Source organism: Muscardinus avellanarius (assembly GCF_963383645.1).
Source record: "Muscardinus avellanarius genome assembly, chromosome: 11".
Taxonomy (NCBI): Eukaryota; Metazoa; Chordata; class Mammalia; order Rodentia; family Gliridae; genus Muscardinus; species Muscardinus avellanarius.
Window position 1 is genome coordinate 85,205,976 of NC_137797.1, and position 26,822 is coordinate 85,232,797.

The 26,822-nt window shown below is 37.8% G+C and overlaps 1 protein-coding gene across 16 annotated transcripts in view; it reads right to left on the reverse strand.

Annotated features, from left to right (window-relative positions):
• DNM1L (dynamin 1 like) overlaps nucleotides 1–26,822 on the reverse strand; it is a gene marked incomplete at both ends in the record, with an annotated part of 58,340 nt that overhangs the window by 15,309 nt on the left and 16,209 nt on the right. For 8 of the 16 annotated variants that reach the window (XM_080706189.1, XM_080706186.1, XM_080706196.1 and 5 more), the window contains 8 exons: nucleotides 2,618–2,824; nucleotides 8,676–8,807; nucleotides 11,714–11,834; nucleotides 14,035–14,197; nucleotides 15,852–15,938; nucleotides 19,309–19,380; nucleotides 20,012–20,058; nucleotides 21,514–21,552. In XM_080706189.1, the coding sequence (XP_080562315.1) occupies nucleotides 2,618–2,824; nucleotides 8,676–8,807; nucleotides 11,714–11,834; nucleotides 14,035–14,197; nucleotides 15,852–15,938; nucleotides 19,309–19,380; nucleotides 20,012–20,058; nucleotides 21,514–21,552 (868 nt within the window). The remainder of the gene's footprint in view (nucleotides 1–2,617; nucleotides 2,825–8,675; nucleotides 8,808–11,713; nucleotides 11,835–14,034; nucleotides 14,198–15,851; nucleotides 15,939–19,308; nucleotides 19,381–20,011; nucleotides 20,059–21,513; nucleotides 21,553–26,822) is intronic. The other 8 variants (XM_080706192.1, XM_080706191.1, XM_080706200.1 and 5 more) reach the window with 1 other exon arrangement.

Here is a 26,822-nt window from a genome sequence, read left to right on the forward strand (position 1 = left end):
TGCTGGAAATAGATACCAGTGATGGTCGCACAGCACTGAGTGTAAATAATGCCAATGAATTGTACACTTAAAATGGTTAAAATTGCCAGTAGTTGGTCTCTGCTTCCAGCCCTTCTCTTCTCCAATAACTTCCATAATGAATAAACTATCCTCCTAAAATGGGTTACTCCTCTAACCAAAAGTGATTTTTTTAATAGTAAAACTTTCTCCAAATTCTGTAAGGTATTGAAGTCATTCTGCAATCTCTTTCCTAGATTCCCTCTTTGCCTCTTCTCCTATTATGTCCCACTGTGGCACAGGCCATTCTCCAAGTAAATGCCTTGCATTAGGTTTTTGCTCTTCCCAAACCTAATTAAGCCGTCCCCTGCTATACCTTCCCCGGTTATATGCAGAACCCAGCACAGGTGCCTTGTTAACTATGGAGCTCTTCCAGCCCCTAAAAGAAATAGGAGCACGCTAATCAATGTCCTAAAAACTTGATTGGGTAAGCCGGGCATTGTGGACATCCTTGAAATCCTAGCATTTGGGAGGCTGAGACAGGAGGACCATGGTTCACAGTCAGCCTCAGCTACTTAGTGAGGCCCTCTGCAACTCACTGAGACCCTGTTTCAAATCAAAGAATAAAAAATAGGGCTGGGGGTATAACTCAGAGGTAGAATGCCCCTAGGTTCCATCCCAGCCCTGCAAAAAAAAAAAAAAAAAAGAAAAAAGAAAAAAAGATAAACATTGATTAATAACAATTCATATAACTTCCCATGTATGTTATATTGCTTTTTTGGATGTTTTGTATTTAGCAGTAAGAAGCAGTAAATAAAAATAGTCATACTTTTGCCCTAATCAAGCCTCATATTACCTTTAGTTACCTAAGTTACTCACTGAACTCCTTAAATGCCCACTAGTAATCTTTTATTTCCTTCAATATGCCATATGTATATATAAAATGACCACTCAATAATTGGTTAAATAATCTATCTTTTATGTTAAGTCATATGAAAGAACACCTAGGTCACACAAAAGTATACAGAACTACTTACATGCACAAAAGACTTCAGGTATAAACTGGTAAAATCTGGTAAGTTCTGTGGATTGTTCTGTTTTGTTGTTGTTGTTGTTTTTGGTGTTGTTGGGGGAGTTGGGGTAAAGGGTACATGGGACCACCCTGTATATTCCTTTGAAACTTTTTGTGAATCTATCATTATTCCAAAATAAAAAAGTAAAGTTTTTTTTAAAAATTAAATATGAGTGGGCAGGCAGAGCAAAAAGAAGAAAAAAGAAAAAAAGAAATGGACATTTTACATACTGCTAGGAGTAAAAAACAACAGTACATTATATCCTTTAATGTAGTACTACTTGTAGTTTACCTTTCAGATTTGGATATATGCCACAAAGACAGGTGCACAGCAGTGTGTACCAGCACCACTTGTGTATTTACTAGTCACTCCTTATCTACAAGTTCACTTTCTGAGGTATCAATTACTCATGGTCAATTATAGTCCAAGTATATTAAATTAAAAATTCCAGAATGAAATGATTTCTAACTTTTAAATTGTGGGCCATTTGAACATGATGACATTTCATGCTGTCCACAGTGTCCTGCCTAAGATATGAATCTTCCCTTTGTCCAGCTATCCTATCCATTAGTCAACTGGTAGACATTTATCTCAGCCATCAGATTAATTGACTTGTTATCAGTGCTTATAAAACAGGGTTCAGTACTATCCTTGGTTTCAGACATCCTTTGGGGTTCTTGGAATATATGCCCCAAGAATAAAGGGTGACTACTGTAATTCTAAACTAACAATAGAGGGCTGGTTCAATAAATGAAGGTATATCTAAAAGCAAAATCTTCAGACTGACAAACCAGTAAAACCAGTATACAATACCAGAAAGTTGTTTATGGCAAATAAGTTTAAATAAATGATTCCAAAGCAGCACAAATAGCATCTGATTTTTTTTGGGGGGAGGGAGGTCTGGGAATGTAACCAAGGAGCATTTGACCTCCGAGCTACACCCCCTGCCGTATTTTTTATTCTTTATCTTGAAACACGGTCTGAGTTGCAGAGGGCCTCACTAAGTAGCTGAGGCTGGCGACGAACCACGATCCTAGGCCTCAGCCTCCCAAATGCTGGGATTACAAGTGTGTGCCACCACAACTGGCTCAGCATCTGATTTTTAACGATGTGTAATACAGGCAAGCATATATATTATAAATAGATAGAAAAATGTCTAGGACAGTGCCAAACTAAGTAGTAATTATCTCTAGTTGATGAAAAATAAGAACACTTTGTTTTATCTTTTATTTTTACTTATATGCATTAACTAATTTTTCAAGAATTTCTCATGCTGTGTATTAATGAAACAGAAATTTAAGAAATATTTTAAATATTTATCAAGTAAACTATTGCTTGAAAAAGTCTTAAATATGCTTTACATAATTTAGAAAGCATATTTACACATAGACTGATATTTACACATATTTACACGTATAACAGACGTTATCCTATTATTTCTAAAACTGATATTCCTGATTTATAGATAAATAATTCATAATGTCTTAGTTAATACACTTTTAAAGAAAATAAAAGTAACTAAAATTACACAATAACTTTTTACTTACAGCTCTGAAGTTTCAATATATTTCGCGGTTCCTTCAATAGTGTTACAATATTCTGTGGCAAATTTGGTAATGAGCTGGAGTAAAGTAGCACTTTTATCATCCACAGGTTCACCGTAGCTATTTAGCAGAGACTGATACTGAGCAGCTAGAACATTTATTCTTGTTTTCAACTCTGGCAAGCAGTCTCTGATATGATGCATCAGTAACCTAACACAAATCAGAAAGGCAGATTTTAATGTAAAACTGTGCATTCTGACGCTCCAAACAAGTCCATTTTAAAAATGCAAATAATGGAGGAAAACGTGTTAAATAATTTATCTTGATTGGTGTGATGTTGTGAAATATGTATATACATGTGGTTTCCATCATATTCCTGGTACTCAGCCTTGAATTTCCTGAATAGTAAGAGCTATCTTTTGCTTGTTTTTTTAAATAAATTTTTATTGGTGCGTTGTAGTCATACATCTTTATGGGGTAAGACACTTGTGGAGATATACATGCACACATCACCCAATTATCCCTTACCCAATCCCTATCCCCTTCCCTCCTCCTCCCTCCTTCCCATGCTTGGTTTCATGGTTGACTTTGATATGTTTAAGTACATCATGTGCTTTAAAGAGTTTCCCTCTTCCCTCCTCAGGTCACCTTAATTGCTCCTCTACAGGCTCCCTTCTTCATCTAGAGTTCCTTCTGTAACCCATTTCTCCCTAGAAATTCGCATATTAGGGAAAGCATCTGATTTCTTATTTTTTGTGACACTGCCCTGTAAATGCCATAATCTTGTTCTCCTTTATGGCTGGGTAAAATTCCATTGCATACATATCCTATAGTTTTGTAATCCATTCATCTTTTGAAGGACATCTTGGCTGGTTTCATAGTTTGGCGAATTATGCAGCTATGAACAGTTACTCATGCATTACTTTGGTATTTTAGTTTTCATTTTATTACTGGATCATATGTTAGTTTGTTAGCATTCTTCTGAGGATCTTCCATACTGTTTTCCAAAGTGGTTGCATTAATTTGCAATCCCACCAATAATGTATTAGAGTTTCTATTTCTCCACATCTAATCAACTACAATTTCTTTCTTCCTTGGAAGTCCTTCTTTTATTTTCCACACTGATTCCCACTTACTGAAATCCTGAAAGCCAGAAGGTGAGTAACTTTGATGAGATGATCCACTCACAACCAATTTTTTTTATAGAGGTGTCTTGGATCTGGGAATCTGCTGAGAGATGAGGTGAAGCAGCGGCAGCATCAAGTGCTTCCTGGCCACAGCTGCAGGAACCCGCTGGCCCTATGCTCCGGAGCAGGCCCTGGTCCCGGCCTCACTGGCTCTGATCCCACCCTTGCTGGCTCTGATTCCAGCCTCGCTGTGCAGCAGGCTCCAGTCCCGGCCTCACCAAGCAGCAGGCTCCGGTCCCAGCCTCGCTGGCTCCAGTGCTGGTCTCGTCGAGTGGCAGGCATCCTGGCCTCACTGGCTCAGATCCCGGCCTCGCCATGTGGCAGGCTACAGTCCTGACCTCGCTGGCTCCAGTGTCAGCCTCACTGTGCAGCAGGCTCCGGTCCCCGTCATCATGGGCAGGACGTCTTCAGAGGTTCCCATTTTTTCTTCCATATATTTTTTTAAGTAGGAGAAAACAGTGTGTGTCTTTTGCAAAAGCTGGGAGCCCAAATACCTAGCAGCAATGAATTTTATCTCCCCACCAAAAATGGAGGCCCAGAGCTTTACCATGGAGAGCTGGATCTGCTGCTCTAAGCATACCACTGCCCCCAGCACGGTGGCCAAGAGCATTGAGGGCTCCTGGGACATGCAGCGAGGCGACCCCAGCCCAGCCATGCAGGGCTCCCTCCGATGCACCCCAAACATTTTTCTTATTTAGTATGTTGTCCAGAATTCCTGAGCATGTGTGGCAGGAGCAGTCTACTTTCAGGGAGACTTCTTCAAAAATTCAAGGTGGATTGGATTGGATCTGTCTGCCTCTCCTGAATACTGGCTGCAGCCACCACCACCATTTTGGTCTCTCCTCTTCAATATTTTTTTAATAAAAGAAAACAATATGTGTCTTGCAGAAGTTGGGAGCTCGAGTACTTAGCAGCAATGGATTTTATCTCCTCCCCAAGAGCGGAGGCCCACAGCTTCACCATGGAGAGCAGGATCTGCGGCTCCAAGTGCACCACGGCCTCTAGCACAGCATAGAGAAGTGCTGCAGTCAGGAGCACCGAGCCACTCCAACCCCCAGACACATGGCTGGGGGCCATGCTGGGCTCCATCCAACGGGCTCGAACATTTTTTTTTACAGGGTATGTTGTTAAGAATTCCTGAGCATGTGCAGCAGGAGCAGTCTACTTTCTGATCTCTTCTGGGATGTTCTTCAAAAATCACTTTTCTTGCACCACGCTGCCATCTTGTCTCTAATTCCACTATTTTCCACTCTCTCTCATATTTTAGATAGAAAGTCACGACTGGAAATGTCTCTGTATGTTGTGCCAATCAGATATTAATAACCAAAATCTGTTGTCCAGGGTTTCTCAGAGGAATACATGTCTTATTCAGCCACTGCGAACAGTCACTGCTGCAGCCACCACCATCTTGGCCAGAAGTCTGAAGAGCTATCTTTTGTACACAAAGAAGATGAATGGTGGTTAGGGGTCCCTAACGAGTTTCAGAATGGGGGCTGGTCACCAGAAAGACTAAGCATGATTAGAAGGTTGGGATGTTCAGTCCCAATCTTCAAATTCTAGGGAGAAGAGCAAGGCTGAAGGCTGAATTGATCACCAGTGGCCAATGATATAATCATTCATGTCTATGTAAGAAGATGCCATAAAAACTTGAATGGACAGTGTTCATATTCATGAAACTAAATACATGGAGGCTTCTGGAAGATGCCGTGTCCAAGAAGCATAGAAGCTCTATGCACCTTTCCATATGCCTTACCCTACCCATCTTTTCCAACTGGCAGTTCATTTGTCTTTATCATAAATGTATAGATACTAGTGAAGTATTCCTTGAGTTCTATGACCTGATCTAGCAAATTAATCAAACTCACATGGGGAAATCATGGGAATCCAGGTTTATAACCAGTCAGTCAGAAACACAGGCCAGAAACTGTGCTTGCGAGATACATCTGAAGTGGAAGGGCAGTACTGTGGGACTGAGTTCTCAACCTGTAGGTTTCAGAGCCATCAGTAGGCAAGTGTCAGAATTCAACTGACCTAGAGCACAACCACTGAGAAGCCACTGGAGATTTGCTTCTATGGTGTATGGGAAGAAAACTGATATGTATCTGGTGCCAAAAGAATTCTCTGCTCTACTGAGTAACTGTGTGAGAAGAGGAAAATAAAACAAAACCCACTGTTTTCCCTAAATCACAACAGCAAGAAATAAAACAATCTTAGAGGTTTTGATCAATGCTTTTGAAATCTGCCTTTGACCCATCAAATTTTAGTAACTGCTAGAAAACCAAATATAAAATGAAAGATGCAAATTATTTTCATATTATTGCAATTATCATGAAAATAAGTCACTCAGTCTAAGTCTACTAATACAATTTTGGTTTCATCAACTATTACAACAGGTACCGAGCACAGTGTAAATCTATTAAGATCCATGTCCATCTACCTTTAATTTTAGCAGATAAGACAAAAGTAAGAGAAAATTGCTTTAACTGTATTTATTTTAAAATCATTTAGAAAATTCTTGTAGGCCCTACACCAATGGGATAACATCACTGGGTATTCAAGAATTCAAGGTGTATGACTTACATTAGTTCTACTGTAAGTAAAAACAAAAGAAATCCTAAATTAAGAATAGATCATCTGGCCAGGCATGGTGGTGTATGCTTGTAATCCCAGCATTTGAGAGACTGAGACAGGAGAATAGCAATCAATTCCTGGACAGCCTTAGCTACTTAGTGAGGCCCTTTGCAACTCAGTGAGACTCTGTTTCAAGATTAAAAAAAAAAAAAAAAAATAGGGCTGGGGGTGGAGCTCAGAGGTAGAATGCCCCTGAGTTCTATCTCCAGAAACACACACACACACACACACACACACACACACACACACACACACACAAATTATCCATAAGGCATGGTGACATATGCTTATAATCTCAGTACTTGGGAGAGTGAGACAGAAGGATATGGGTTCTCAGCCAGCCTCAGCTACTTGGTGAGGCCTTCCACAACTTAGTGAGACCCTGTTTCAAAATAAATAAAAATAGGGCTGGGGGTGTAGCTCGAAGGTAGAATGCCCCAGGGTTCAATACCCAGTACCATACACACACATACAAAAGAGATTATCCACTTTGGAAAACAGTATGGAGAATCCTCAAAAGAATGGGAACAAACCTTCCATATGAGCCAGCAATACCTCTTTTTGGTATCTACCCAAAAGAATGGAAATCAAACTACCAAACTAATGCATGCATATCTATACTCATAGCTGTACAATTCACAATTGCCATACTATGGAACCAACCAAGATGCCCATCAACAAATGAATGAATTATAAAACTATGGGATATGTACGCAATGGAATTTTACTCAGCCATAAAGAACAAAATGATGTCATTTTCAGGGAAACGGATGGAAATGGAGAACATTAGGCTACATGAGATTAGTCAGTCACAAAAATAAAAAATCGAATGCTCTCCCTAATATGCAGAAGCTAGGGGAAAAAGGTTATAGAAGGAACTCTAGATGAAGAAGAAACCACGAATGAGCAAATACGGTGACCTGAGGAGGATGAGAGGGAGGAAAAGCGGAAGTCTCTACTGTGCATGATGTACATTCACAAACATTGAAGTCAATCACTAAGCCAAACATGAGAAGGAGGGAGGGGGGGAATGGGCAGGAACTGGATAAAGGCTAATGGAGTGATGTGTACATGTATACTTCCACCATCTTGTACTCCATTAAGATGCATGACTACTGCTGGGCGTGGTGGCGCACGCCTGTAATCCCTGCGCTTGGGAGGCTGCGACAGGAGGATCGCACAGGTTTGAAGCCAGCCTCAGCTACTTAGTGAGGCTCTCAGCAACTAAGTGAGACCCTGTTTCCAAATAAAATATAAAAATAGGTCTGGAGTATAGCCCAGAGTTAGAAAGAAGCCCCTAGGTTCCACCCCCAGTGCCACCAAAAGAAAAAAAAAAAAAAAAAAAGTATGACTACAATGCACCAATAAAAAATAAAAATAGATCATGTGAAAATTATAAATTTTATATATCTGCCTTTAGAATAGTACTACACTGTTTCAATTATTGTAGCTTTATATGGTTTGAAATCAGAAAATATATATCTTCTAGCTTTGTTCTTTTTCAAGATCGTTTTGGGTACCTAGAGTCCATATTCCATATTAGGATAGATTTTTTTCTGAAAAATAAATATATAAATATATGATAGTTTCACCTAAAAAATAGAAAAAAAAATATTCTCTGGTAAGAAAGAAAGCAAAAAGAAATATTGAAATGTTATCTTTAAGTCATCAAAAGCTTGGTATCAGACAAATGAAACTGTTATGTGAGATTATCATTTTTAATTTTAGATAAATTGCCATAATACTAGATGTCAACTACTAAGCCAAGCATGGGAGGGAGGGATAGGGAGAGAATGGGGTGGGGATCAGGTGGGGGCTGACTGGGAAAAGTGTGCATGTATGTCTACAAAAGTATGTATCCTACTATGATGTATGAATACAGTGCACCAATAAAAATTTTAAAAAAATTAAAAAAAAAGAAAATTATAAATTTTACCTTAGTTCCTAAAATCCAAAGGGGTAATTAAATCATCTGCTCTCTGGTTATAACCTCAAAACTAAATTAATTGTCATAAACTTTGTATTTGAAACATTTCAAAATTCATTTAAGCATTCTAGACTGCAGCATGATTAATGTCCACCACCCCAGGAAAAGGAGACGTCTACTTTAAAAGAACCCACTCTAAAGAAACCAGACGTAAAGCTGTGAGGAACAGTAATGCCAACATAGGTAATAAACAGAAATGGTCTCACACCTGCCAGCAAAACAAAAACATCTCATTTCCAAAAGATAAAAATGTTACCTGTTTAGAGTCCTGGCAAGATACTTTGTTCCATTCCTATTGGCCAGAGACGGGTATTTTTTCTGAAGAAAAGCATATTCATCTCGGATTGAATCAGTTACACTCTTCTTATTATTAATATCTAGCTGACTCCTAGGGTTGAAAAATAATAAAGCTGTTCAACTAAAATCAACTGCCAACCTCTCCCTAGCCTGGATGATGATCATGTACTGGGTATGATCCCCCATCTGCATTGTTTTATTTAATTCTTGTAATAAATGTGTGGGTTAAGTATTCCTATATCATTTTATAGCAAAACACTGAGGTTCCCTTCAGCCACACATTAAATAGCACAATTAAGATCTGAACTATATAAATTGCAAATAATTAAGGCCTGAATAATGTAAGCCTCACCTACACCATTAACTATTTGCAAACTGGGTGTGGTGGCACATACCTGTAATCTCAGTACTTGGAAGGCCGACACAGGAGGATAACAGTTTCAAGGCCAGGATGTGGTAACTCTGAGAGGCCATTTCAAAATAAAAAAGGGCTGTAGTATAGCTCAGAGGTAGAATGTTCCAGGGTTCAAGCAAGCTCCAGTACCCTCTCTCCCACCTACTCACACACAAAAATGTATTCTTTTTTTTCTGTGTGTGTGTGTGTGTGTGTGTGTGTGTGTGTGTGTATTATTAGGAATGAAACCCAGGGGCATTCTACCTCCAAGCTACACCCCCAGCACTATTTTTTATTTTTTTATTCTTTTTTTATTTTTTTACTGGGGATGGAACCCAGGGCCATTCTACCTCCAAGCTACACCCCCAGCCCAAAACAAGGTCTCACTATATTGCAGAGGGCCTCACTAAGTAGCTGAGGCTATCTGAGAGCTAATTTCTACCAAAAATAATTAAGTCAACTTGAAGAGCAAGCATCTACAAATATAAAAACAGTAATATACAATATGCCTAGTAAATGGAATTGAAGGGATAGGAAGGATGCATATATGAATAGGAAGAGATGACTGGAAAAGCCATTACATATCACTTAGTAAAACATTTTCATTTATAAAAGGCTTGGGGGACAGGATATAGCTCAGTGGCAAAGTGCCTGCTTTGCAGGTGTGGAGCTCTGGGTTCAATCCCCGGTTAAAAAAAAAAAAAAAAAAGAAAAAGAAAAAGAAAAAGAAAAAGATAGAAGGGCCCCTTTAGAAAAGGCTTGAAGTTGGGCATAGTGGCGCATACTTATAATCTCAGTACTTGAGAGGCTGAGACAGGAGGATCCAGGTTCACGGCCAGCCTCAGCTACTTAGTGAGGCCCTCCACAACTTAGTGAGACTGTTTCAAAATAAAGAATAAAAGGCCCGGTGTAGTGGTGCACACTTAGAATCCTAGCACTTAGTAGGCTGAGACAGGAGGATCACACAGATTCGAAGCCAGCCTCGGCTTCTTAGTGAGGCTCTCAGCAACTTAATGAGATCCTGTTTCCAAATAAATTATAAAATAGGCCTAGAGGTGTAGCCTGGAGGTAGAAAGTCCCTGGGTTCCACCCCCCTAGTACCACAAAAAAATAATAAAAATAAAATAAAATAAAGAATAAAAAATAGGGCTGGGGGTGTAGCTCAGAGGTAGAATGCCCCTGGGTTCAACCTCCAGCACAAACAAACAAACAAATAAAAAAGAATAGTTTGAGACCGAAAGGTGTGAAGACTACAGCCTCGCTCTCATGGTAATTTCAAGTAGTTTTTTGTTTGCTTATTTTTTGTTTTGTGGTGCTGGGGATCAAACCCTGAGGCACTCTACCTCCAAACTACACCTCTAGCACCCCCATTTATTTTTTTGAAACAGGGTCACACAAATTTGCAGAGGGCCTCCCTAAATAGCTGAAGCTGACTGTGAACCCAGATCCTCCTGTCTCAGCTTCTCAAGTACCGGGATTACAAATGTGCGCCACCACACCCAGCTTAAGTTCAGTGTTCCTTACTATATAAAAGCTTTGGACCATAGAGATCATCATTTGAATCTAGCTCTCTCTCTCTCAATAGCCATGTGACTTTGGTAAAATCGTCTTAGTTTTTAAACTTAGTTTTAAACTTAGTTTTAAACTTAGTTTTTAATTATAAAATACCAACACCTGCCTCATGAATGTTGTGAGGTAGTAAGAGATACCACCACTGGCAAATTGCTCACAGTAGTGTCTAAAACATAATTTGACACTCAATAATAGTTTCCTTTCTACTATTTTCAATACCTGCTATTTATAATTAGGATAACCTTTAATAAACTTTCTCCAAGTCATGACCTCGCAATTACAGAGCATCACCAATGCTATGGGTTACATACACCAAGCTATTAAACTTCTATCACCTTAAATGTATCTAGTGCAAATTATATAATACTTTTATCCTTTTATTTAGTGCCCTTTTATATAGCTTAAATAATATGCAAAAACTGGTAAAGCCTGGCTATTATCTTCCATTTTGTGACACTGCTTACTTTAGAAACATTTTGTATTAGCAATGTCTATGAGAGGAGCTGGGCGTGGTGGCACACGCTTGTAATCCTAGTACTTGGGAGGCTGAGACAGGAGGACAGGTTTGAAGCCAGACTCAGCAACTTATCTAGGCCCTCCTAACTTAGTAAGACCCTGTTTCCAAATAAAAAATAAAATGGGCTGGGGATGTAGCTCAGAAGTAGAATGCCTCTGGGTTCAATCCCTAGTGCTACACATACACACACACACACACACACACACACACACACACACACACACAAAGCCCATGAGAGGTTTGAGTGAATCTCTCCCTTGTTTCCTTTTGTTACTAAGGATTGAACCCAAGGGCATTCTACCACTGAGCTACACTCCAGCTTTTTTTTTTTTTTTTTTTTTTTTGAGACAGTGTCTCAATAAAGTGAGCAACAAACTGTTTAGCAACACCAACATTGTAGTTGTCGCTACAATGCTGTTACAAAAGTAAAAAGACATATTACTTTTCTGAGATTTTTTTTTAGAAATTTTATAATGAAAATACTGCACTTCTTATCCCCCTCTTGGCTGCTAACCTGTTAACTACTCCAATTATTCCAAGTTTTACTGGAATAACCCTTCCCATCAACACATCCATGGCATCAGTGCCCGCATCCATGAGATCAAGTTTTGTGATGACAGCAAGGGTTCTGCGACCTGGAAATGCAAAAAGAAAACAGAAAGAAAAAAAAGGAAGACCCATTAAATAAAGCTATTAAATATTAATAAAAGAAAATCCTCATGTATAATGCCACCTAACACATTACCCTCTTTGACCACTTTGGTAATACTTTTACAATTTCTGCTTACAAGTACTTTTTTTTTTTTTTCCATCTTGGGGGTTGAAACCAGGGGCATTCTACCTCCAAACTATACCCTCAGCCCTAATTTTTATTCTTTATTTTGAAACAGGCTCTCACTAGGTTGCAGGGGGCCTCACTAAGTTGCTGAGGCTGGGCACAAACCCATGATCCTCCTGTCTCAACCTCCCAAGTACTGGGAGGCTTACAAGTGCCTTTCAAAAAAATAATTTTAAAACGTGTGTAGAATTTTTAAAAATGTTTTCACATGTAATTTTTCATTAGCTCTTTTTGAAAATTTGCTTAAAATGTACTTTTTTGATGAGCACTTCTGGTTTTGGGGAGTAGGGGCAGTACTGGGGGTGAAACCTAGGGCCTCACATATGCTAAGCAGAGGCTCTACCACTAAACTACATATCTAGCCCCAGCTGTATTATTTTGACAAATGCAGATGTCACTACTTCCTCAAGACAGAACAGTTCCATTGCTCCCCAAAATTCTCTTGTGCTTAACAACCAAACCTATTTTCCATTCCTAGTTTTGCCTTTTTTAGAATACTATATAAATGGAATCTTATAGCATATAACTGTGTGTGTGTGTGTGCGCGCGCGCGCGCGCGCGCACATGCACGCGCAAGTGACTAAGGATTGAACCCAGGGGTATTCTACCTCCCAGCTACACCCCCAGCCCTATTTTGTTTTTATTTCAAACAGGATCTTCCTAGGGTAATGAGAATCTCACTATTTGCTGAGGCTATCCTCAAACCTTCAATCTTCCTTTCTCAGCCTCCCAAGTACTGGGGACTTATAAGTATGCACCACCACACCCAGCAGCATATGACCTTTTGGGTCCTTGTTTCAAAAAATATATATATATATAAATACAAAGTTGAGAGTGTAGCTCAAAGGTAGAATGAACCTAGGAGTCAACCCCTAGGAATACACACACACACACACACACACACACACACACACACACATTAAATATACCAAAGAGCTTACTATTTATTTATCTTTCAATCTAACTGAAATGAACATTAATTACTCATACAGTTAAAAAAAAAAAAAGCGTTGGTTTCTTTTAGGGAGAGGGGAGTACCTGAGATTGAACCCAGGGCATTCTACCTCTGGGCTACACATGTATCCCAGCCCTATCATATTTATTTATTTTGAAACAGGCTCTTACTAAATTGCTGAGGCTGGCCCCAAACCTGCAATCTTCTCATCACAGTCTCCCAAGTACTGGGAATATAGGTGCACATCACCACTCCCAGCTAAAAAAAGCTTCTTAAAATTTTGAAATAACAAAAATGCAATGGCCCTGCTTACGGGTATTTAATTAATATTCTTAGCATTACTGGTTCGTATCAAATATTTGATATTCTTCAAAGCGGAAAAAGAAAAATATGACACAACCTTAGACTCCAAATATTCAGGTGAAAAGAAATTGGTTTCCTTATGGGGCAAAACAAACATTTATTAAAAGAAACAATAACCACTCTCTTACAAGCTTGTGTTTATTTATATAGACTAAGAGGTGCTCCTACCACTTTAGCCAGTTATCACTGACCCACAGTCTGAACTAACTTGGAGGGTTATGAATGCTTCATAAAAAGATTTACCTTTATTTCTGGGAGTCCTCTATGCCTTGAGCATGGCCAACTGTGTTCTACCTCTGCAGAATGTAGATACCACATTCTCTCCTGTACCATAATAATCTACGATCATTATCTACTGTGAGTTAGTCTTAAAAGTTAGCCATTCAAAAACTTATTTTATTAAGAGACCCCTTTTGCAAAGTATTGTATTATGTTAAAATCATTAGGTAACTACTGGCAATATAGACATATGTGAATTTTTTGCCAATACTATCTAAAAATTTATTTCTATGCTATTCTAGAATTCTATTTTAGAATTTCTATTTGAAATCATAAGCAAAATAGAAAAGCACCATTTTTAAATCTATGTTAACTGGAAATACTCCTTTAAAAACAAAACTCCATTTCTTGAATTTACCATTGTAAATTAATTTCATTCAGTATTGACATCTGTCCTTACCATCTGGATCTACCTCTCTTGCGATCTTAAGCGCCTCTGATGTTGCCATATCTGTATTAGCAGCGGTGACAGCGAGGATAATGGAATTGGGATTGCTGATGAAGCGAAGAATGAGCTCTCTGATTTGAAGCTCAATATCCTTAGGTTGATCACCTACAGGCACCTAAACCAAACAGAGCTGAGTAAGGCACTAACAATAAAACCAACTCAACACTGTCCCTATTCATCTACAGGATACAGGTACTTCTCCATGTACAAATAAATACAGTGATAATATATTGCAGTGGTATTTATCAAATAAATGTGATAATGTATGACATTTCAAATTTTACTCCTTCAAATATCAAGTGTATTGTTGTATAAATGTTTACAACAGAATCCTATTATGGACTGGTCAGTATTAGATGCCAGAAGTTCATGACAAGTTCATTCATCAAGTGTTTATTGGCAGCCTATTATGTTTCAGATACTCTTTTAAAAGTGAGATTATGTTACTGTAGTAAACTTTTTTTTTTATAGTATTGGGGATGGAACCCAAGGCATTCTACCTCTAAGCTGCATCCTCAGCCCCATTTTTACTCTTTATTTTGAAACAGAGTCTTACTAAGTTGTGAAAGACCTTAAAATGTGTTGAAGCTGTCCTGAACTCATGATCCTCCTGTCTCAGCCTCCCAAGTATTGGGATTACAAGCATACACCACCATGCCCAGCTGCAGTAAATTTAAAAAAAAAAAAAATTCCTGCTTCCCTAGAATTTGCATTTTGGTTATGAAAGGCAAATAATAAACATATATGGTAATCAGATGGTTAAAAGGGCTATTGAAAAAACAAAGCAGAACAGGAGGCTATGGGAGAGAATTATGATTTTAAATTGCTGACTTATATTAGATTATGTCCTTAAGTAAGAGAACCAAGGAAGTTCTCACTGACATTTGCAGAATGAACAAAATTATAAGCAATAAGGGAGAGGTACACACAGCTATCTGGGAGGAAGAATATTCCAGGCTAAGAGAATAAAACCAGAAGGCTGGAGCAAAATAATAGAAGCAAATCAAGAAGATACTTCAAATCTCTGTAAAAATATAGGTTTTTAACTCTCAGTGAACTGGGAAGCCAATGGATAGATTCTGAACCAAGAAATGATACAATCTAACTTTCACTTTTATAAAAAGTGTTGTTGCCTAGTTAAGAACAGGTACCAAGGAAGACTTGTTATTTATCCTTTTCTTATTTTACACTAATCCAAGTCAGATGATAGTAGCTAGCTCAGGATGCTTACTATGAATTTGTAAGACATGGCAGAATTCTGAATACCCTGAAAGGTGAGCAGGGCAAGAGGATCTGGGGACTGAAGTAGAATGAAGAACAAAGTGTCGAGGACAACTCCAGACTTTCTGACCAAGCAATGCACTGAGATGAGGAATGTGACAGGAATGTCATCGATGCACAGAAATTCATATAACTAAAGTCCTAAGATTTGATAAAATCAAGAAGTAAGTGTCCCTAGAGAGGACAAGAGGCCCAAAGGCTGCGCTCTAGGGTACAAACTCTTTAGATACTGAGGAGATGAAAGGAAGTCAGCCAAGAGAGTGAGAAGGACTGACCACTGAGACTTCAGCTAGAACTGCAGGGCTGTATCCCAGAGCCAAGGAAAGGAAGTGTTTCAAGGAGAAGGGAGGCCTCCACTACATAAAATGCCAGAGTGCATTAAGTATGATTATAAAAAAAAAAAGCCAGTTACTCCATATAGAGTTAGGAAAACCACATTTGTTCAAGCGAAAACATGACCAAATCCACAATGAGTAACAATTCCTCACCTTAGTCATTCCTGGCAAATCCACAAGTGTCAAATTGACAACATTGGGTGAAAAAATCTTAAGATGAATTGGTTCCGGGCTTACTCCCTAGAAGTAAATTTTAAAATACATTAAAATCACACTAAAATTTCAATGGTATGCAATGCTAAATTAACAGACTTTAGATTTGTTTAAATATGAATTAAATCACAATCTCTAAAAATTTTTCACCAATCAAAACTGAACTATACACAGAAAAGGCAGCCAGCCATACAACACATAATTCTACCCAATCCCATACCATTAATATAAATAATGTGTAAGTTCACTTTTTCTCTTGAGTCTTTGTTTAAGAAATATACCATTTTTTAAATGTTTAATACACCTACTGCTAAGCAAATAAATATATTTTTCCTCACTATTCAATTTTTTCTTTCTTTCTTTTCTTTTCTTTCTTTTTTTTTTTTCCCCAGTACTGGGGATGGAACCCAAGGACATTCTACCTCTGAGCTATACCTCCAGCCCTATTTTTTATTCTTTGTTTTAAAACAATAGTCTCACTGAGTTGCAAAGGGCCTCACTAAGTAGCTGAGGCTGTCTGCGAACCTGGATCCTCCTGTCTCAGCCTCCCAAATGCTGGAACTACAAGTGTGTGCCACCACATCTGGCTATCAAATTTATGATGTTCCTGAATTCAAACAGTAAGAAATAATTAACAAGTTACTCAAATCAATCTGATTTCTGATCTTTGAATACCATGTAGCAAGAGGGTGTATAGTAAGTTTCCTAAACAATTTATCTGAAATTTTAGATCCTTATATTCAAGTGGTAAGAATATAGCAAGAAATACCTGTACTTTCTCTTCTGTAGACTAAGAATATTGCATAAACTCCTTCCTCTTCACTACTGGCCCTCTACAAGTCTTAGGAGTAGTTGGCTACATGTAAAAAGAAACTTAGATGGTGTTCATACCTTTTCTTTATACATTCTCCTTTATTTTTTAATATGTCCTCTCATTTACTTATCTACTTTCTATTTCCCTTTATTAACCCACTGAAAATTCTAATTTCCCAAGAAACTTTTGGAACAGCCTTTCCCCTGAGTTCCTTAAACAATTACATTTGCTATAATGTAATTATACTCTGAACTACTTTTCTTTTTTTGGGGGGGAGGATTGAACCCAGGGGCATTCTACCTCTGAACTGTAACCCCAGTTCTATTTTTTATTCTTTATTTTGAAACAAGGTCTCACTATGTTGCAGAGGGCCTCACTAAGTAGGCTGAGGCTCTGGAGAACCTGTGATCCTCCTGTCTCAGCCTCCCAAGTACTGGGATGACAAGCATGAGCTCCCAAGCCTGGCCCATCTCAACTACTTTCTTATTTTAAACACTTTGGTGTTCTGAAATCAGCATCGGGCACACTCAGACTGTATTACTCCACAGGATCTCTGTTGCCACAGCATTCCTCTGTGTGTCCAATTCAAAATGTTGCCCAAATACACTTACAACCCAGTCTTATATCTTAAATCCTTCACGGTGTTACATTAGGCATATAAAATCATTCATATATTCAGAAATACAAAATTATGTTAGATCAAAGTAGCATTTTATTTCATTACCAATATGACTTAAGAAGATACTTTACATTGACTTGAAGGTGCTGGACTTTTCACATTTTAGACTACTAGGTAAATAAATTATATACTCTGCATAAAGTAAACATCTTGTAGGTGGGTAGACTGACACAGTCTTTCATATCATCCAGTTTAGTGTAACCAAAAACTTTCATTTCTGAATCAACAGTCTCTTACTCTCTCTCAATTCTGACACTGGAACAGACATGGCCAAGTACCTATAATCCCAGTACATGGGAGGCGGAGACAGGAGAATTATAGGTTAAAGGCCAGCCTCAGCAACTTAGCAAGATTTGTTTCAAAATTTAAAATTAAAAAAAAAAGAAGGCTGGGGACGTATTCAGAGATAGAATATCCCTGGATACTGTGTAAAATCATCAAATACTGAATTCAGTAAGTACATGGGGATCTCACGCAAGACAGTTATATCCTGAATAGGCATAAACATGGCTCCCAAAATTCCCTTTTGGTGAGAATAATCTGAGCAGTACACTATCTGGCTGAATAAATATGTACTGAATATTAGTACTGAACTAGGGCCCACTTGTGGGATTATATGTGCCTCTGGATAATACAAGAATTGAGGCTAAAACAAAAAGGAAGGAAACCAGAAAATAATAGAAATGAAGGAAAAAAAAGAGACTCTACAGGATTTAGGTGATACAGTTATAATGCCTAGTGTTCAGATCAATGGTACCTAAAACACCTAATTTAAACTCTCACAATCTTATAAAATAAGAAAGTAATCAGTTATTAACACATTTACTTCTCATTTTCAAATATGAAAAACAAGCTCTTCAAAATATATATATACCTCACAAGTTATATAATGCTTCCGGAGTTACAGAACAATCAGCCCATCAGAAAAAGATAACTCACTGTATCAGTATTAAGTAGAATTATATAGTAAAGGATCCAAGAATAAACATATAAGCCAGGCATGGTGGTGCATGTTTGTAATCCCAGTACTCCAGAAGCTGAGAAAGGAGGATCCCAGTTGGCCCCCAGCCTCAGCTACTTAGTGAGGCCCTTTGCAACTTAGTGATACTGTTTCAAAATAAAGAAAAAAACAAAACCAAAAAATGAATCGAGCTTGAGGTGTAGCTCAGAGTAAAAATGCTCCTGCATTCAATACCCAGCACCACACACACACACACACACACACACACACACACAAGGATAAAAAATTGGGCTGGGGGTATAGCTTAGTGGTAGAATGCCCCTGGGTTCAATCCCAAGCACCACAAAAATAAATAAATAAATAAACTTATAAATGAAATATTTGATATATAAAAGCTCTAGCCAGGCATGGTGACAAACATCTATAATTCTAGTACTTGGGAGGCTAAAGAGGATCACAGGTTCACAGACAGCCTCAGCAATCTCATGGGGCCCTCCACAATTTAGTGAGACCCTGTTCCAAAATTAAAAAGTAATAGGGCACAGAGTGTAGCTGAAAGAATGCCCCTGGGTTCAATCCCCAGTACCACCACCAAAAAAAAAAAAAACCACACATACACACACATACACACACACACACACACACACACAAAACCTGCAGCAGCTCTGAGAAAAAAGAGCTTCTGAGATCTCCACCCTCCCCTCCCCACCCTTCCCAGCTCTGGGGATCCGGCCCAGGGTTCACACATGCTAGGTAAGCACTCTCCCTCTGGGCTATATCTCCAACTCCCAACACAAGGAATTTTTAAAAATGTTTTTATATATTTTATATGTATTTACAAAAATATTCCATTTGTTTCAAAAAACAAGATTATAAATTTATAATAACCTTCATACATTATACACAAAAAACCTTAATGATATATTTACTCATGATAACTTACCTTATTATTTCCTGAAATTCTTTCTGTTTCATTTTCAATTTCTTGTCGGATTTCATCAAAATCTGTGTAAAGCTAAAAATTATTGAAACAAAAAATACAATACTCAAAATAGATCAAACATTTTCAAGTTGGGGAGTGTCCACACACTTCAAGGATGTCTATGGATTTACTTCAGATAATTAATAAACAAATTCTAATGTATGTATGTGTGTGTGTATACATACATATATATTACATATATTTTTTCTGAGCCAAGAATTCAATTCTTATAAACTTTTGTTTTTATTTTTTGCAGTACTGGGGATGGAACTCAGGGGTATTCTACATCTAAGCTAAACCCCCAGCCCAATTTTTTATTCTTTGTTTTAAAACAGGGTCTCACTAAGTTATGAAGGCCTAAGTAGCTGAGGCTGTCAGCACACTGGGATCCTCCCATCTCAGACTCCAGAGTACTGGAATTACAACTATGTGCCACCATATCCAGCTTATAAATTTTTTCCAAAGTTACCTGATTCCAAGTTAAGAATCTCCAAATTAGAGATAAATCAGATTCAATTTAAAGGTTACCAAATAAACCATTGAGGTCAGAAATATTACTGAAATTTATTTTATAAGAAATAATTGCTTCAAAATAACATTGTCAATGATAAGAAATTAAATTACTACTTATACTCTTTCTTCATGACATTCTTGCAATGATTACCTTATTTTTGGTATGAAGAAATTTACCCCATTCTTCTGCTTCTACCCCTAGGAAAAGAAAAACAAATTTATTAAAAGCTAAGGTAATTACTTTTTGTGGTTAGTTAGGAATTCAAAAAGGCAACACAATAAATGTTATCTCTTCTTTCCTATTTTGTCAGTAAGTACAAGTTAATAAGTGTTTAAGATCTAATAAACTATTCATTTCACATTGTATCATGTAGTTCAAAAACTTCCTACCATTTTAAATCTAGATATGACAAATAAAATTGTTTACTTCCTATCTGCTTGTAATATAGTAAAAGTAAATATAGTAAATATTCTTTAAATATTTTATACATCAAGGCAGTTAAACTGATGAAAGTACTCTCTAAGAAGAAAAAGTAAGAATTCCATTGCATAATGGAAAAAATATATTAACAGATATCTACATATTACTCAAGGTAAATATTTTCAATATGAGCCAAATTCAGTAAGAATTAACTCTTCAGTGTCTTTTTGTTGTTAATTTGGTTTCCAGTTAGTCACCTAGAAAGTCACAATTTGCTATTCCTTTAATGAGCTCTCTTAGTACCGTGAAGTTTTATAAAAGTTTCATCTGTTTGTAACACACACTTTCAAGAAAATTCCCACCAAGTTAAAGCTATGTTTCCCCATGAAACTGCAAGTAGAAAAGAAATGAAATGAAGGGGGGAAAAAAAACAAAATCAAAAAACCTGGTATATGTATTGTATGGATTTGACACTCTCCATTAGTTTCCAATCATTGGTCTGTTCCTCCTGCACTTGCTGAAATAAGGAAGATATATTCACTGTCTACATAGTGTTAAGGAGTCTAAAACTTGGAGAGCAAGTTTTGTTGTTTTTCCCAGAGAAACTAGAAATACTTATTTGTAGAAAGGTAATCTAACTTTACCTCTCCCAAGCACAGCTATTTTGCTTTTGCCAAATTCACAGAAGCTTAAAATATCTTAATGATTAAATGTATTGAATAATGCATATCAGCCACCTGAAATCAAAATAAAAATGACTATTAAGATATTCATATATATACTTATCCAGGAAAAGGTGGATCATTTCTTTGGTGGGTAAAGATAAAAAAAAAACTTGGATCTGTTTTGCAAGGACAATGCTCACCTACTTGAAGCTTAGTACCTTCTTCCAAGAGGTCTCATTGGAGGATGGAGTGATCTGGGTGAACAGAACTCACAGGCAGGTACTACACACCCCAGGGGTGTTTTTAATTTACCCTATCATGTACAAGAGGCCTAGCTTCACAAACATGTTTTTAAAAAATAAAATTAAAATAAATTACATTCACCACCAAAAAAAGCTTGCATTTTGATGCAGTGCCAAAAAGATAATGAAAACCACTAAAACCTGCAATCAATGTGGATAGACAAATAAAAATGGAAGGAAAAAAATGCACACAGCCTGTAAGAGTACATAAGCACACATGCAGGCACGAGAGAAAAAGGGCCAAAAACAAATGGATAAAGGAAACCTTTGGAAAGGTGTCTTGAGTTTTTCCATGTGGCAGGGTCTGTAGTTAAAGAGAAATAGCACAGAATGGTAAGTTTAGTGCCTATCCCTAAAACTTTAAGTCTTTTAAAGATACCAAATGTGTAGAAATATGATTACATTTCAAATGCATATAGGATTCAGTCATTCAAAGCTTACACCTAAATTTGAGAATGTATATACATTTAAGTAATAGAAACAAAGCATATTTGTGTGCCATATTTTATTACTAACATTTTTAGAAAGTAAATTTTCCATAACACTCGCAATGTTTTTCATTCTAAACAGAGTACAATTAATCCACTATTAAAAATTCTGTCTGAGCTGGGCATAGTGGCACACCCAATAATCCCAGTACTTGGGCTGAGACTGGAAGATCACAGAATCAAGACCAGCTCAACGACTTAGCACGACCCTGTTTCAAAATAAAAAAATAAAAGCTGGCCGGGGTGGCACACACTTGTAATCCCAGCATTTGGGAGGCTGAGACAGGAGAATTGCAGTTTGAGGACAGCCTCAGCTACTACTTAGCGAGGCCCTCTGCAACTCAGTGAGAGCCTGTTTCAAAATCAAGAATAAAAAACAGAACTGGGGGTGTGGCTCAAAGGTAGAACGCCCCTGGTTCCATCCCCAGAATAAATACATGCATACATATAACATACATACATAGGGTTTGGGTGTAGCTGAGAGAACCATTATGAGTTCAATTCCCACTATAAAAATCAAGTAAGTCTGAGATATTGATAGTCTACTGTTTAAAAAGATTTTTTAAAAGTCTACAAAATATACTAAGCACATCTTTCAAATTCTGAAGAATTAGTAACTATATCTAAGTATTTACCCTATTAGCCAAGACTGAGCTTTAAAGGGTATTTTCTTTGAGATATATATATATATATATATGTTGAGTGTGCATTCTTCCTCTGAGCTACATCCTCAAGCCTATTTTATTTTTCATCTGGAAACAGAGTCTAAGTTTTGAGGGCCTCACTAAATTTCTGAGGCTGGCCTCAAACCTGGGATCTTCCTGCCTCAGCCTCCCAAATACTGGCATTACAGGTGTGTGCCACTCCACCCAACAACTACTGAATTTCACAGAACACAACAAAAAGTTAACTCCTCATCTTCATGGACCCAGTCTAAAGGAGTCTATTACTTTTTTTTTGGTACTGGGGATGGAACCCAGGGGCATTCTACCTCTGAGCTACATCCCAGCCCATTTTTGTATTCTTTATTGAGACAAGTTCTCACTAAGTTGCGAAGGGCCTCACTAAGTAGCTGAGCCTGGCCACAAACCTGTGATCCTGATTACAAGCCTGCGTCAGCATGCCTGGCTTGAAGTCTGTTACTTCTAACAAGCTCCCTATACAGAAAAATTATTTGTCTTTTTCTTTTCTTTACTGTCTTTTGGAGGCGACAAATTGCTTTTAAAATGGCTACTTTAACTAAAGGGGAGTAAAAACTCAAATTACACCCCATTTTTAAAAGTATTATTCTATAAATCATGTATTTTACATACATGTTTTTAAAAGTCTTTGCTGTAGTTCAAAAACTTTTCTCGCCACAAAATAAACTAGAATTTTTCAAGTTTCCACTGACACTGTTCACAAGTATTATATATACGTTTTGGTACATACTATAATTTTGGCCTTTAGTCAGCATTGGCACTTATGGATTTTGCCTAAAAGAAAATCCGATAAAAGTGTGATTTGTTCCTTACAAATATATATTTTGTGGGGGCTTTTTGGTTTTTGTACTGGGGATTGAAACTAGGGAAATTGTACCTCTGAGCTAATCACCCAGCCCTGTGTTTTTATTCTTTAAAACAGGGTCCCCTGCTGGGCGTGGTGGCCCACGCTTGTAATCCCCGCGCTTGGGAGGCAGAGACAGGAGGATCGCACAGGTTCAAAGCCAGCCGTGCTGGCTTAAGAGACCCTGTTTCCAAATACAAAAATATAAAATAGGTCTGGGAGTGTAGCCCAGAGGTAGAAGGGCTTCCAGGAACCCCAGTACCACACACACCAAAAAAAAAACAGGGTCCCCCTAAGTTGCTGAGGCTGTCCTGGGACCTGCAATCCTCCTAAGTTGCAGAGGGCCTCACTAGTCTAGGGCCTCACTAGCCTCCCAAGTACTGAAATAATAGGTATGCACCACCATGCCTGGCTTAAATTTTGTTTTAAATAAGAATACAACAGAAATTTTTTTTTTATATCAGAATGGGAAAGGGGACATGAGAATAAGATAAATCAATTATCCCATATACTCGGCAGAATGAAGGATCCCACACTAAATATGGTTCCTTATAATTAAATTATACATATTAAGCACCAAAATATCTTATTTTGGCCAGTTTTGTTAGGCCTATATTTAATATAGATTACATTCTCCAGGCCACTTTAGAATGCAGTGCTGTTGAACACACTGGCATCTCGACCTCTGTTACTTAGCAAAGCACTCCTAGGCTGTATAAATCCCTATAAAATTAGCAGTCAGTGGCATTTTTTTTTTCTTTTCTGAAGTTCTTCTGTTTATGATTTCTTCTTGTTCTCCTTATTGTCAGATTGCCAAGTGTACATACTTTGGGTGTGTGCATGTGTGTACACAGTCCTGGGGATTGATCCCAAGGCTGTACACATGCTAGGCAAGTGCTCCACCACCAAGCTACATCTCTAGCCCTTTTTATGTTGAGACAGTCTCACTAAATTGCCCAGGCTGGTCTGGAATTCAAACTCCTTCTGCCTTAGCCTCCCAAGTAGCTTGGATTACCAACATGCACCACCACACCCGCCCTCAATTGTCATTTTAAGTATGTGTGTGTGGATAAGCAACTAAACTTGGGAAAAATATATATACAGGTAAAGATATGCAAACTTACTGAAACACCAAGAAGAAACATCATCAAAACATACAAATGGACACACAGCAAAGAGACACCAGGGAGCTGACACATCGTTAGCTGAAATGTACACCCTTTCCTAACAGGCAAAGTTTTATCTAAGGAAACACTGACCACATCTGCAAATAGTTTCTGAGAGCCGGGACATCCTGTGTCCTTCCAAAGCAACTGAGGAAAATAAAAAAGTTAAAAGAAAGAGACCTAGTACCATGGAGTTTCTTAAAGAACTGGCTTGAGTCGTTTGGAAATTTTACATGATGAAATCAGTGGGGATAATGTGTAAAAAGTGCTATTCTATACATCTAAGGCCGAACCATGGATTTGGCCCAGAATGGCCAAAAGAAATATTATAGAAATAAAAAGAAATTAAGAACATACTAAAAAGATACCTAATATAATTAAAAGGTAGATATACACACACACGGCAGTCTATCAAAAAACATTACTTGTTAACATCTACAACTCCATTAGCTTGCTTCAGTGATTAATGATGTGAATCATATCAGATGCTCAGGACAGGTTTTTCTCTACTTTAAAATAAAAAAAAAAAGCATCCAGGTGTGGTGGTACACTCTTGTAATCCCAGTACTTGGGAGGCTGAGACAGGGGGATAGCAAGTCGCAGCCAGTCACAGCTACTTAATGAGGTCCTCCACAAGTTAGTGAGACCCTGTTTCAAAATAAAGAATAAAGCCAGGCGTGGTGGCGCATGCTTATAATCCCCATGCTTGGGAGGCTGAGACAGGAGGATCACACCATTCGAAGCCAGCCTCAGCTACTTAGTGAGGCTCTCAGCAACTTAATGAGACCCTGGTTCCAAATAAAATATAAAAAAATAGGTATGGGAGTATAGCCCGGAGATAGAAAGCCTCTGGGTTCCATCCTAGTACCAAAAAAATTAAACAAAGAATAAAAATCAGGCTGGGGGTGTAGCTCAAAGGTAGACTGTCCCTGGGTTCAATTCCCGGCAACACACACACACACACACACACACACACACACACACACACACACACATTCAGTGAGGCTGTCACCAACTTGGTGAGACTGTTTCAAACTAAAAATTAAGCTGGGCATGGTGTCACATGCTTGTAATTCCAGCATTTGGAAAGCAGAGACGGGAGGATCACAATTTGTGGACAGCCTCAGAACTCAGTTAAGACCCTGTTTTATTTTTTGTTCTATTTTTTATTTTCTGTGGGTCTGGGGATGGAACCCAGGGGCATTCGATCTCCAAGCTATACCCTCTGCCCTATTTTTTATTCTTTATATTGAGACAGGGTCTCACTAAGTTGCAGAGGGCCTCACTAAGTAGTTAAGGCTGTCCAAGAACTACGATCCTCCAGTAAAATAAAGAATAAAAAATAGGGCTAGGGGTGTAGCTCAGAGGTAGAATGCCCCTGGGGTTCATCCCCAGTACTGCAAAAAAGAAAAAAACTAAACTAAAAAATAAAATAGGGCTGAGGATGTAGCTGGGAGGTAAAATGTCCCTGGGTTCAATCTCCAACACCAAAAAAAAAAAGAAAAAAAATTAATAGTATTTGTCAATACTATTATCTCAATTTAAACTAGAATGTAGAATGAAACTGCACTGTAAACATATTTCTGTAGATAAAAAGACAGTACTCTGCTGCAAAAGTTATTAAATAATTAGAGGTATTTTACAAAATTGTAAGACAGAAGTCTGAGCCAAATACTGAACTAAACAAGAATATCAAACATATTACCCCTCCCACACACATGTAGTTCTGGGGATCGAACCCAGGGCCTTGTGCATACGAGGCAAGAGTTCCACCAGTGAACTAAATACCTAGCTTAAATACATGATCTTAAATATTTCAAGTTAATATAAGTATGACTACTGTAGAATACATATTTAATATGCAACTCAAGATCTACTAATAGAGGTAATACAGCATTTCTTAAAATATCTTCAGTTTAATTTTTTTAAATCCTGCTATATAGAACAATACATTTCTTTTCATGCTCAATGCTTACTATCCTTATAATCTATTAAAGAACTAGTCTAACTAAATTTAGCAAGAGACTCCTGACCATGCAGGAGAAAGGGATCTTTAAAAACCAAAACAGTACACGTTATAGAGGTAAACCTTAGCATCAGGGAAATGAGAACTAATAATAACTTAAAAATTACAACTTTCTACAAATAATATTCCTATTAGATTAAGGGGCAAGAGAATCAAAAATTAGCAAGCAAATGGCAAAACCGGAAAAAAAAGAAAGATGAAATAACAATGCTATTTAACAATGCATTTAAATGTAACCTTTCCCCAAGTCTGATGGCACAGCTACTTGAAAGGTGAGACAAAAGAATGGAAAGTCTGAGGCCAGACTGTGCAACTCAGTGAGACCTGTCTCAAAATAAAATAAAGGGTG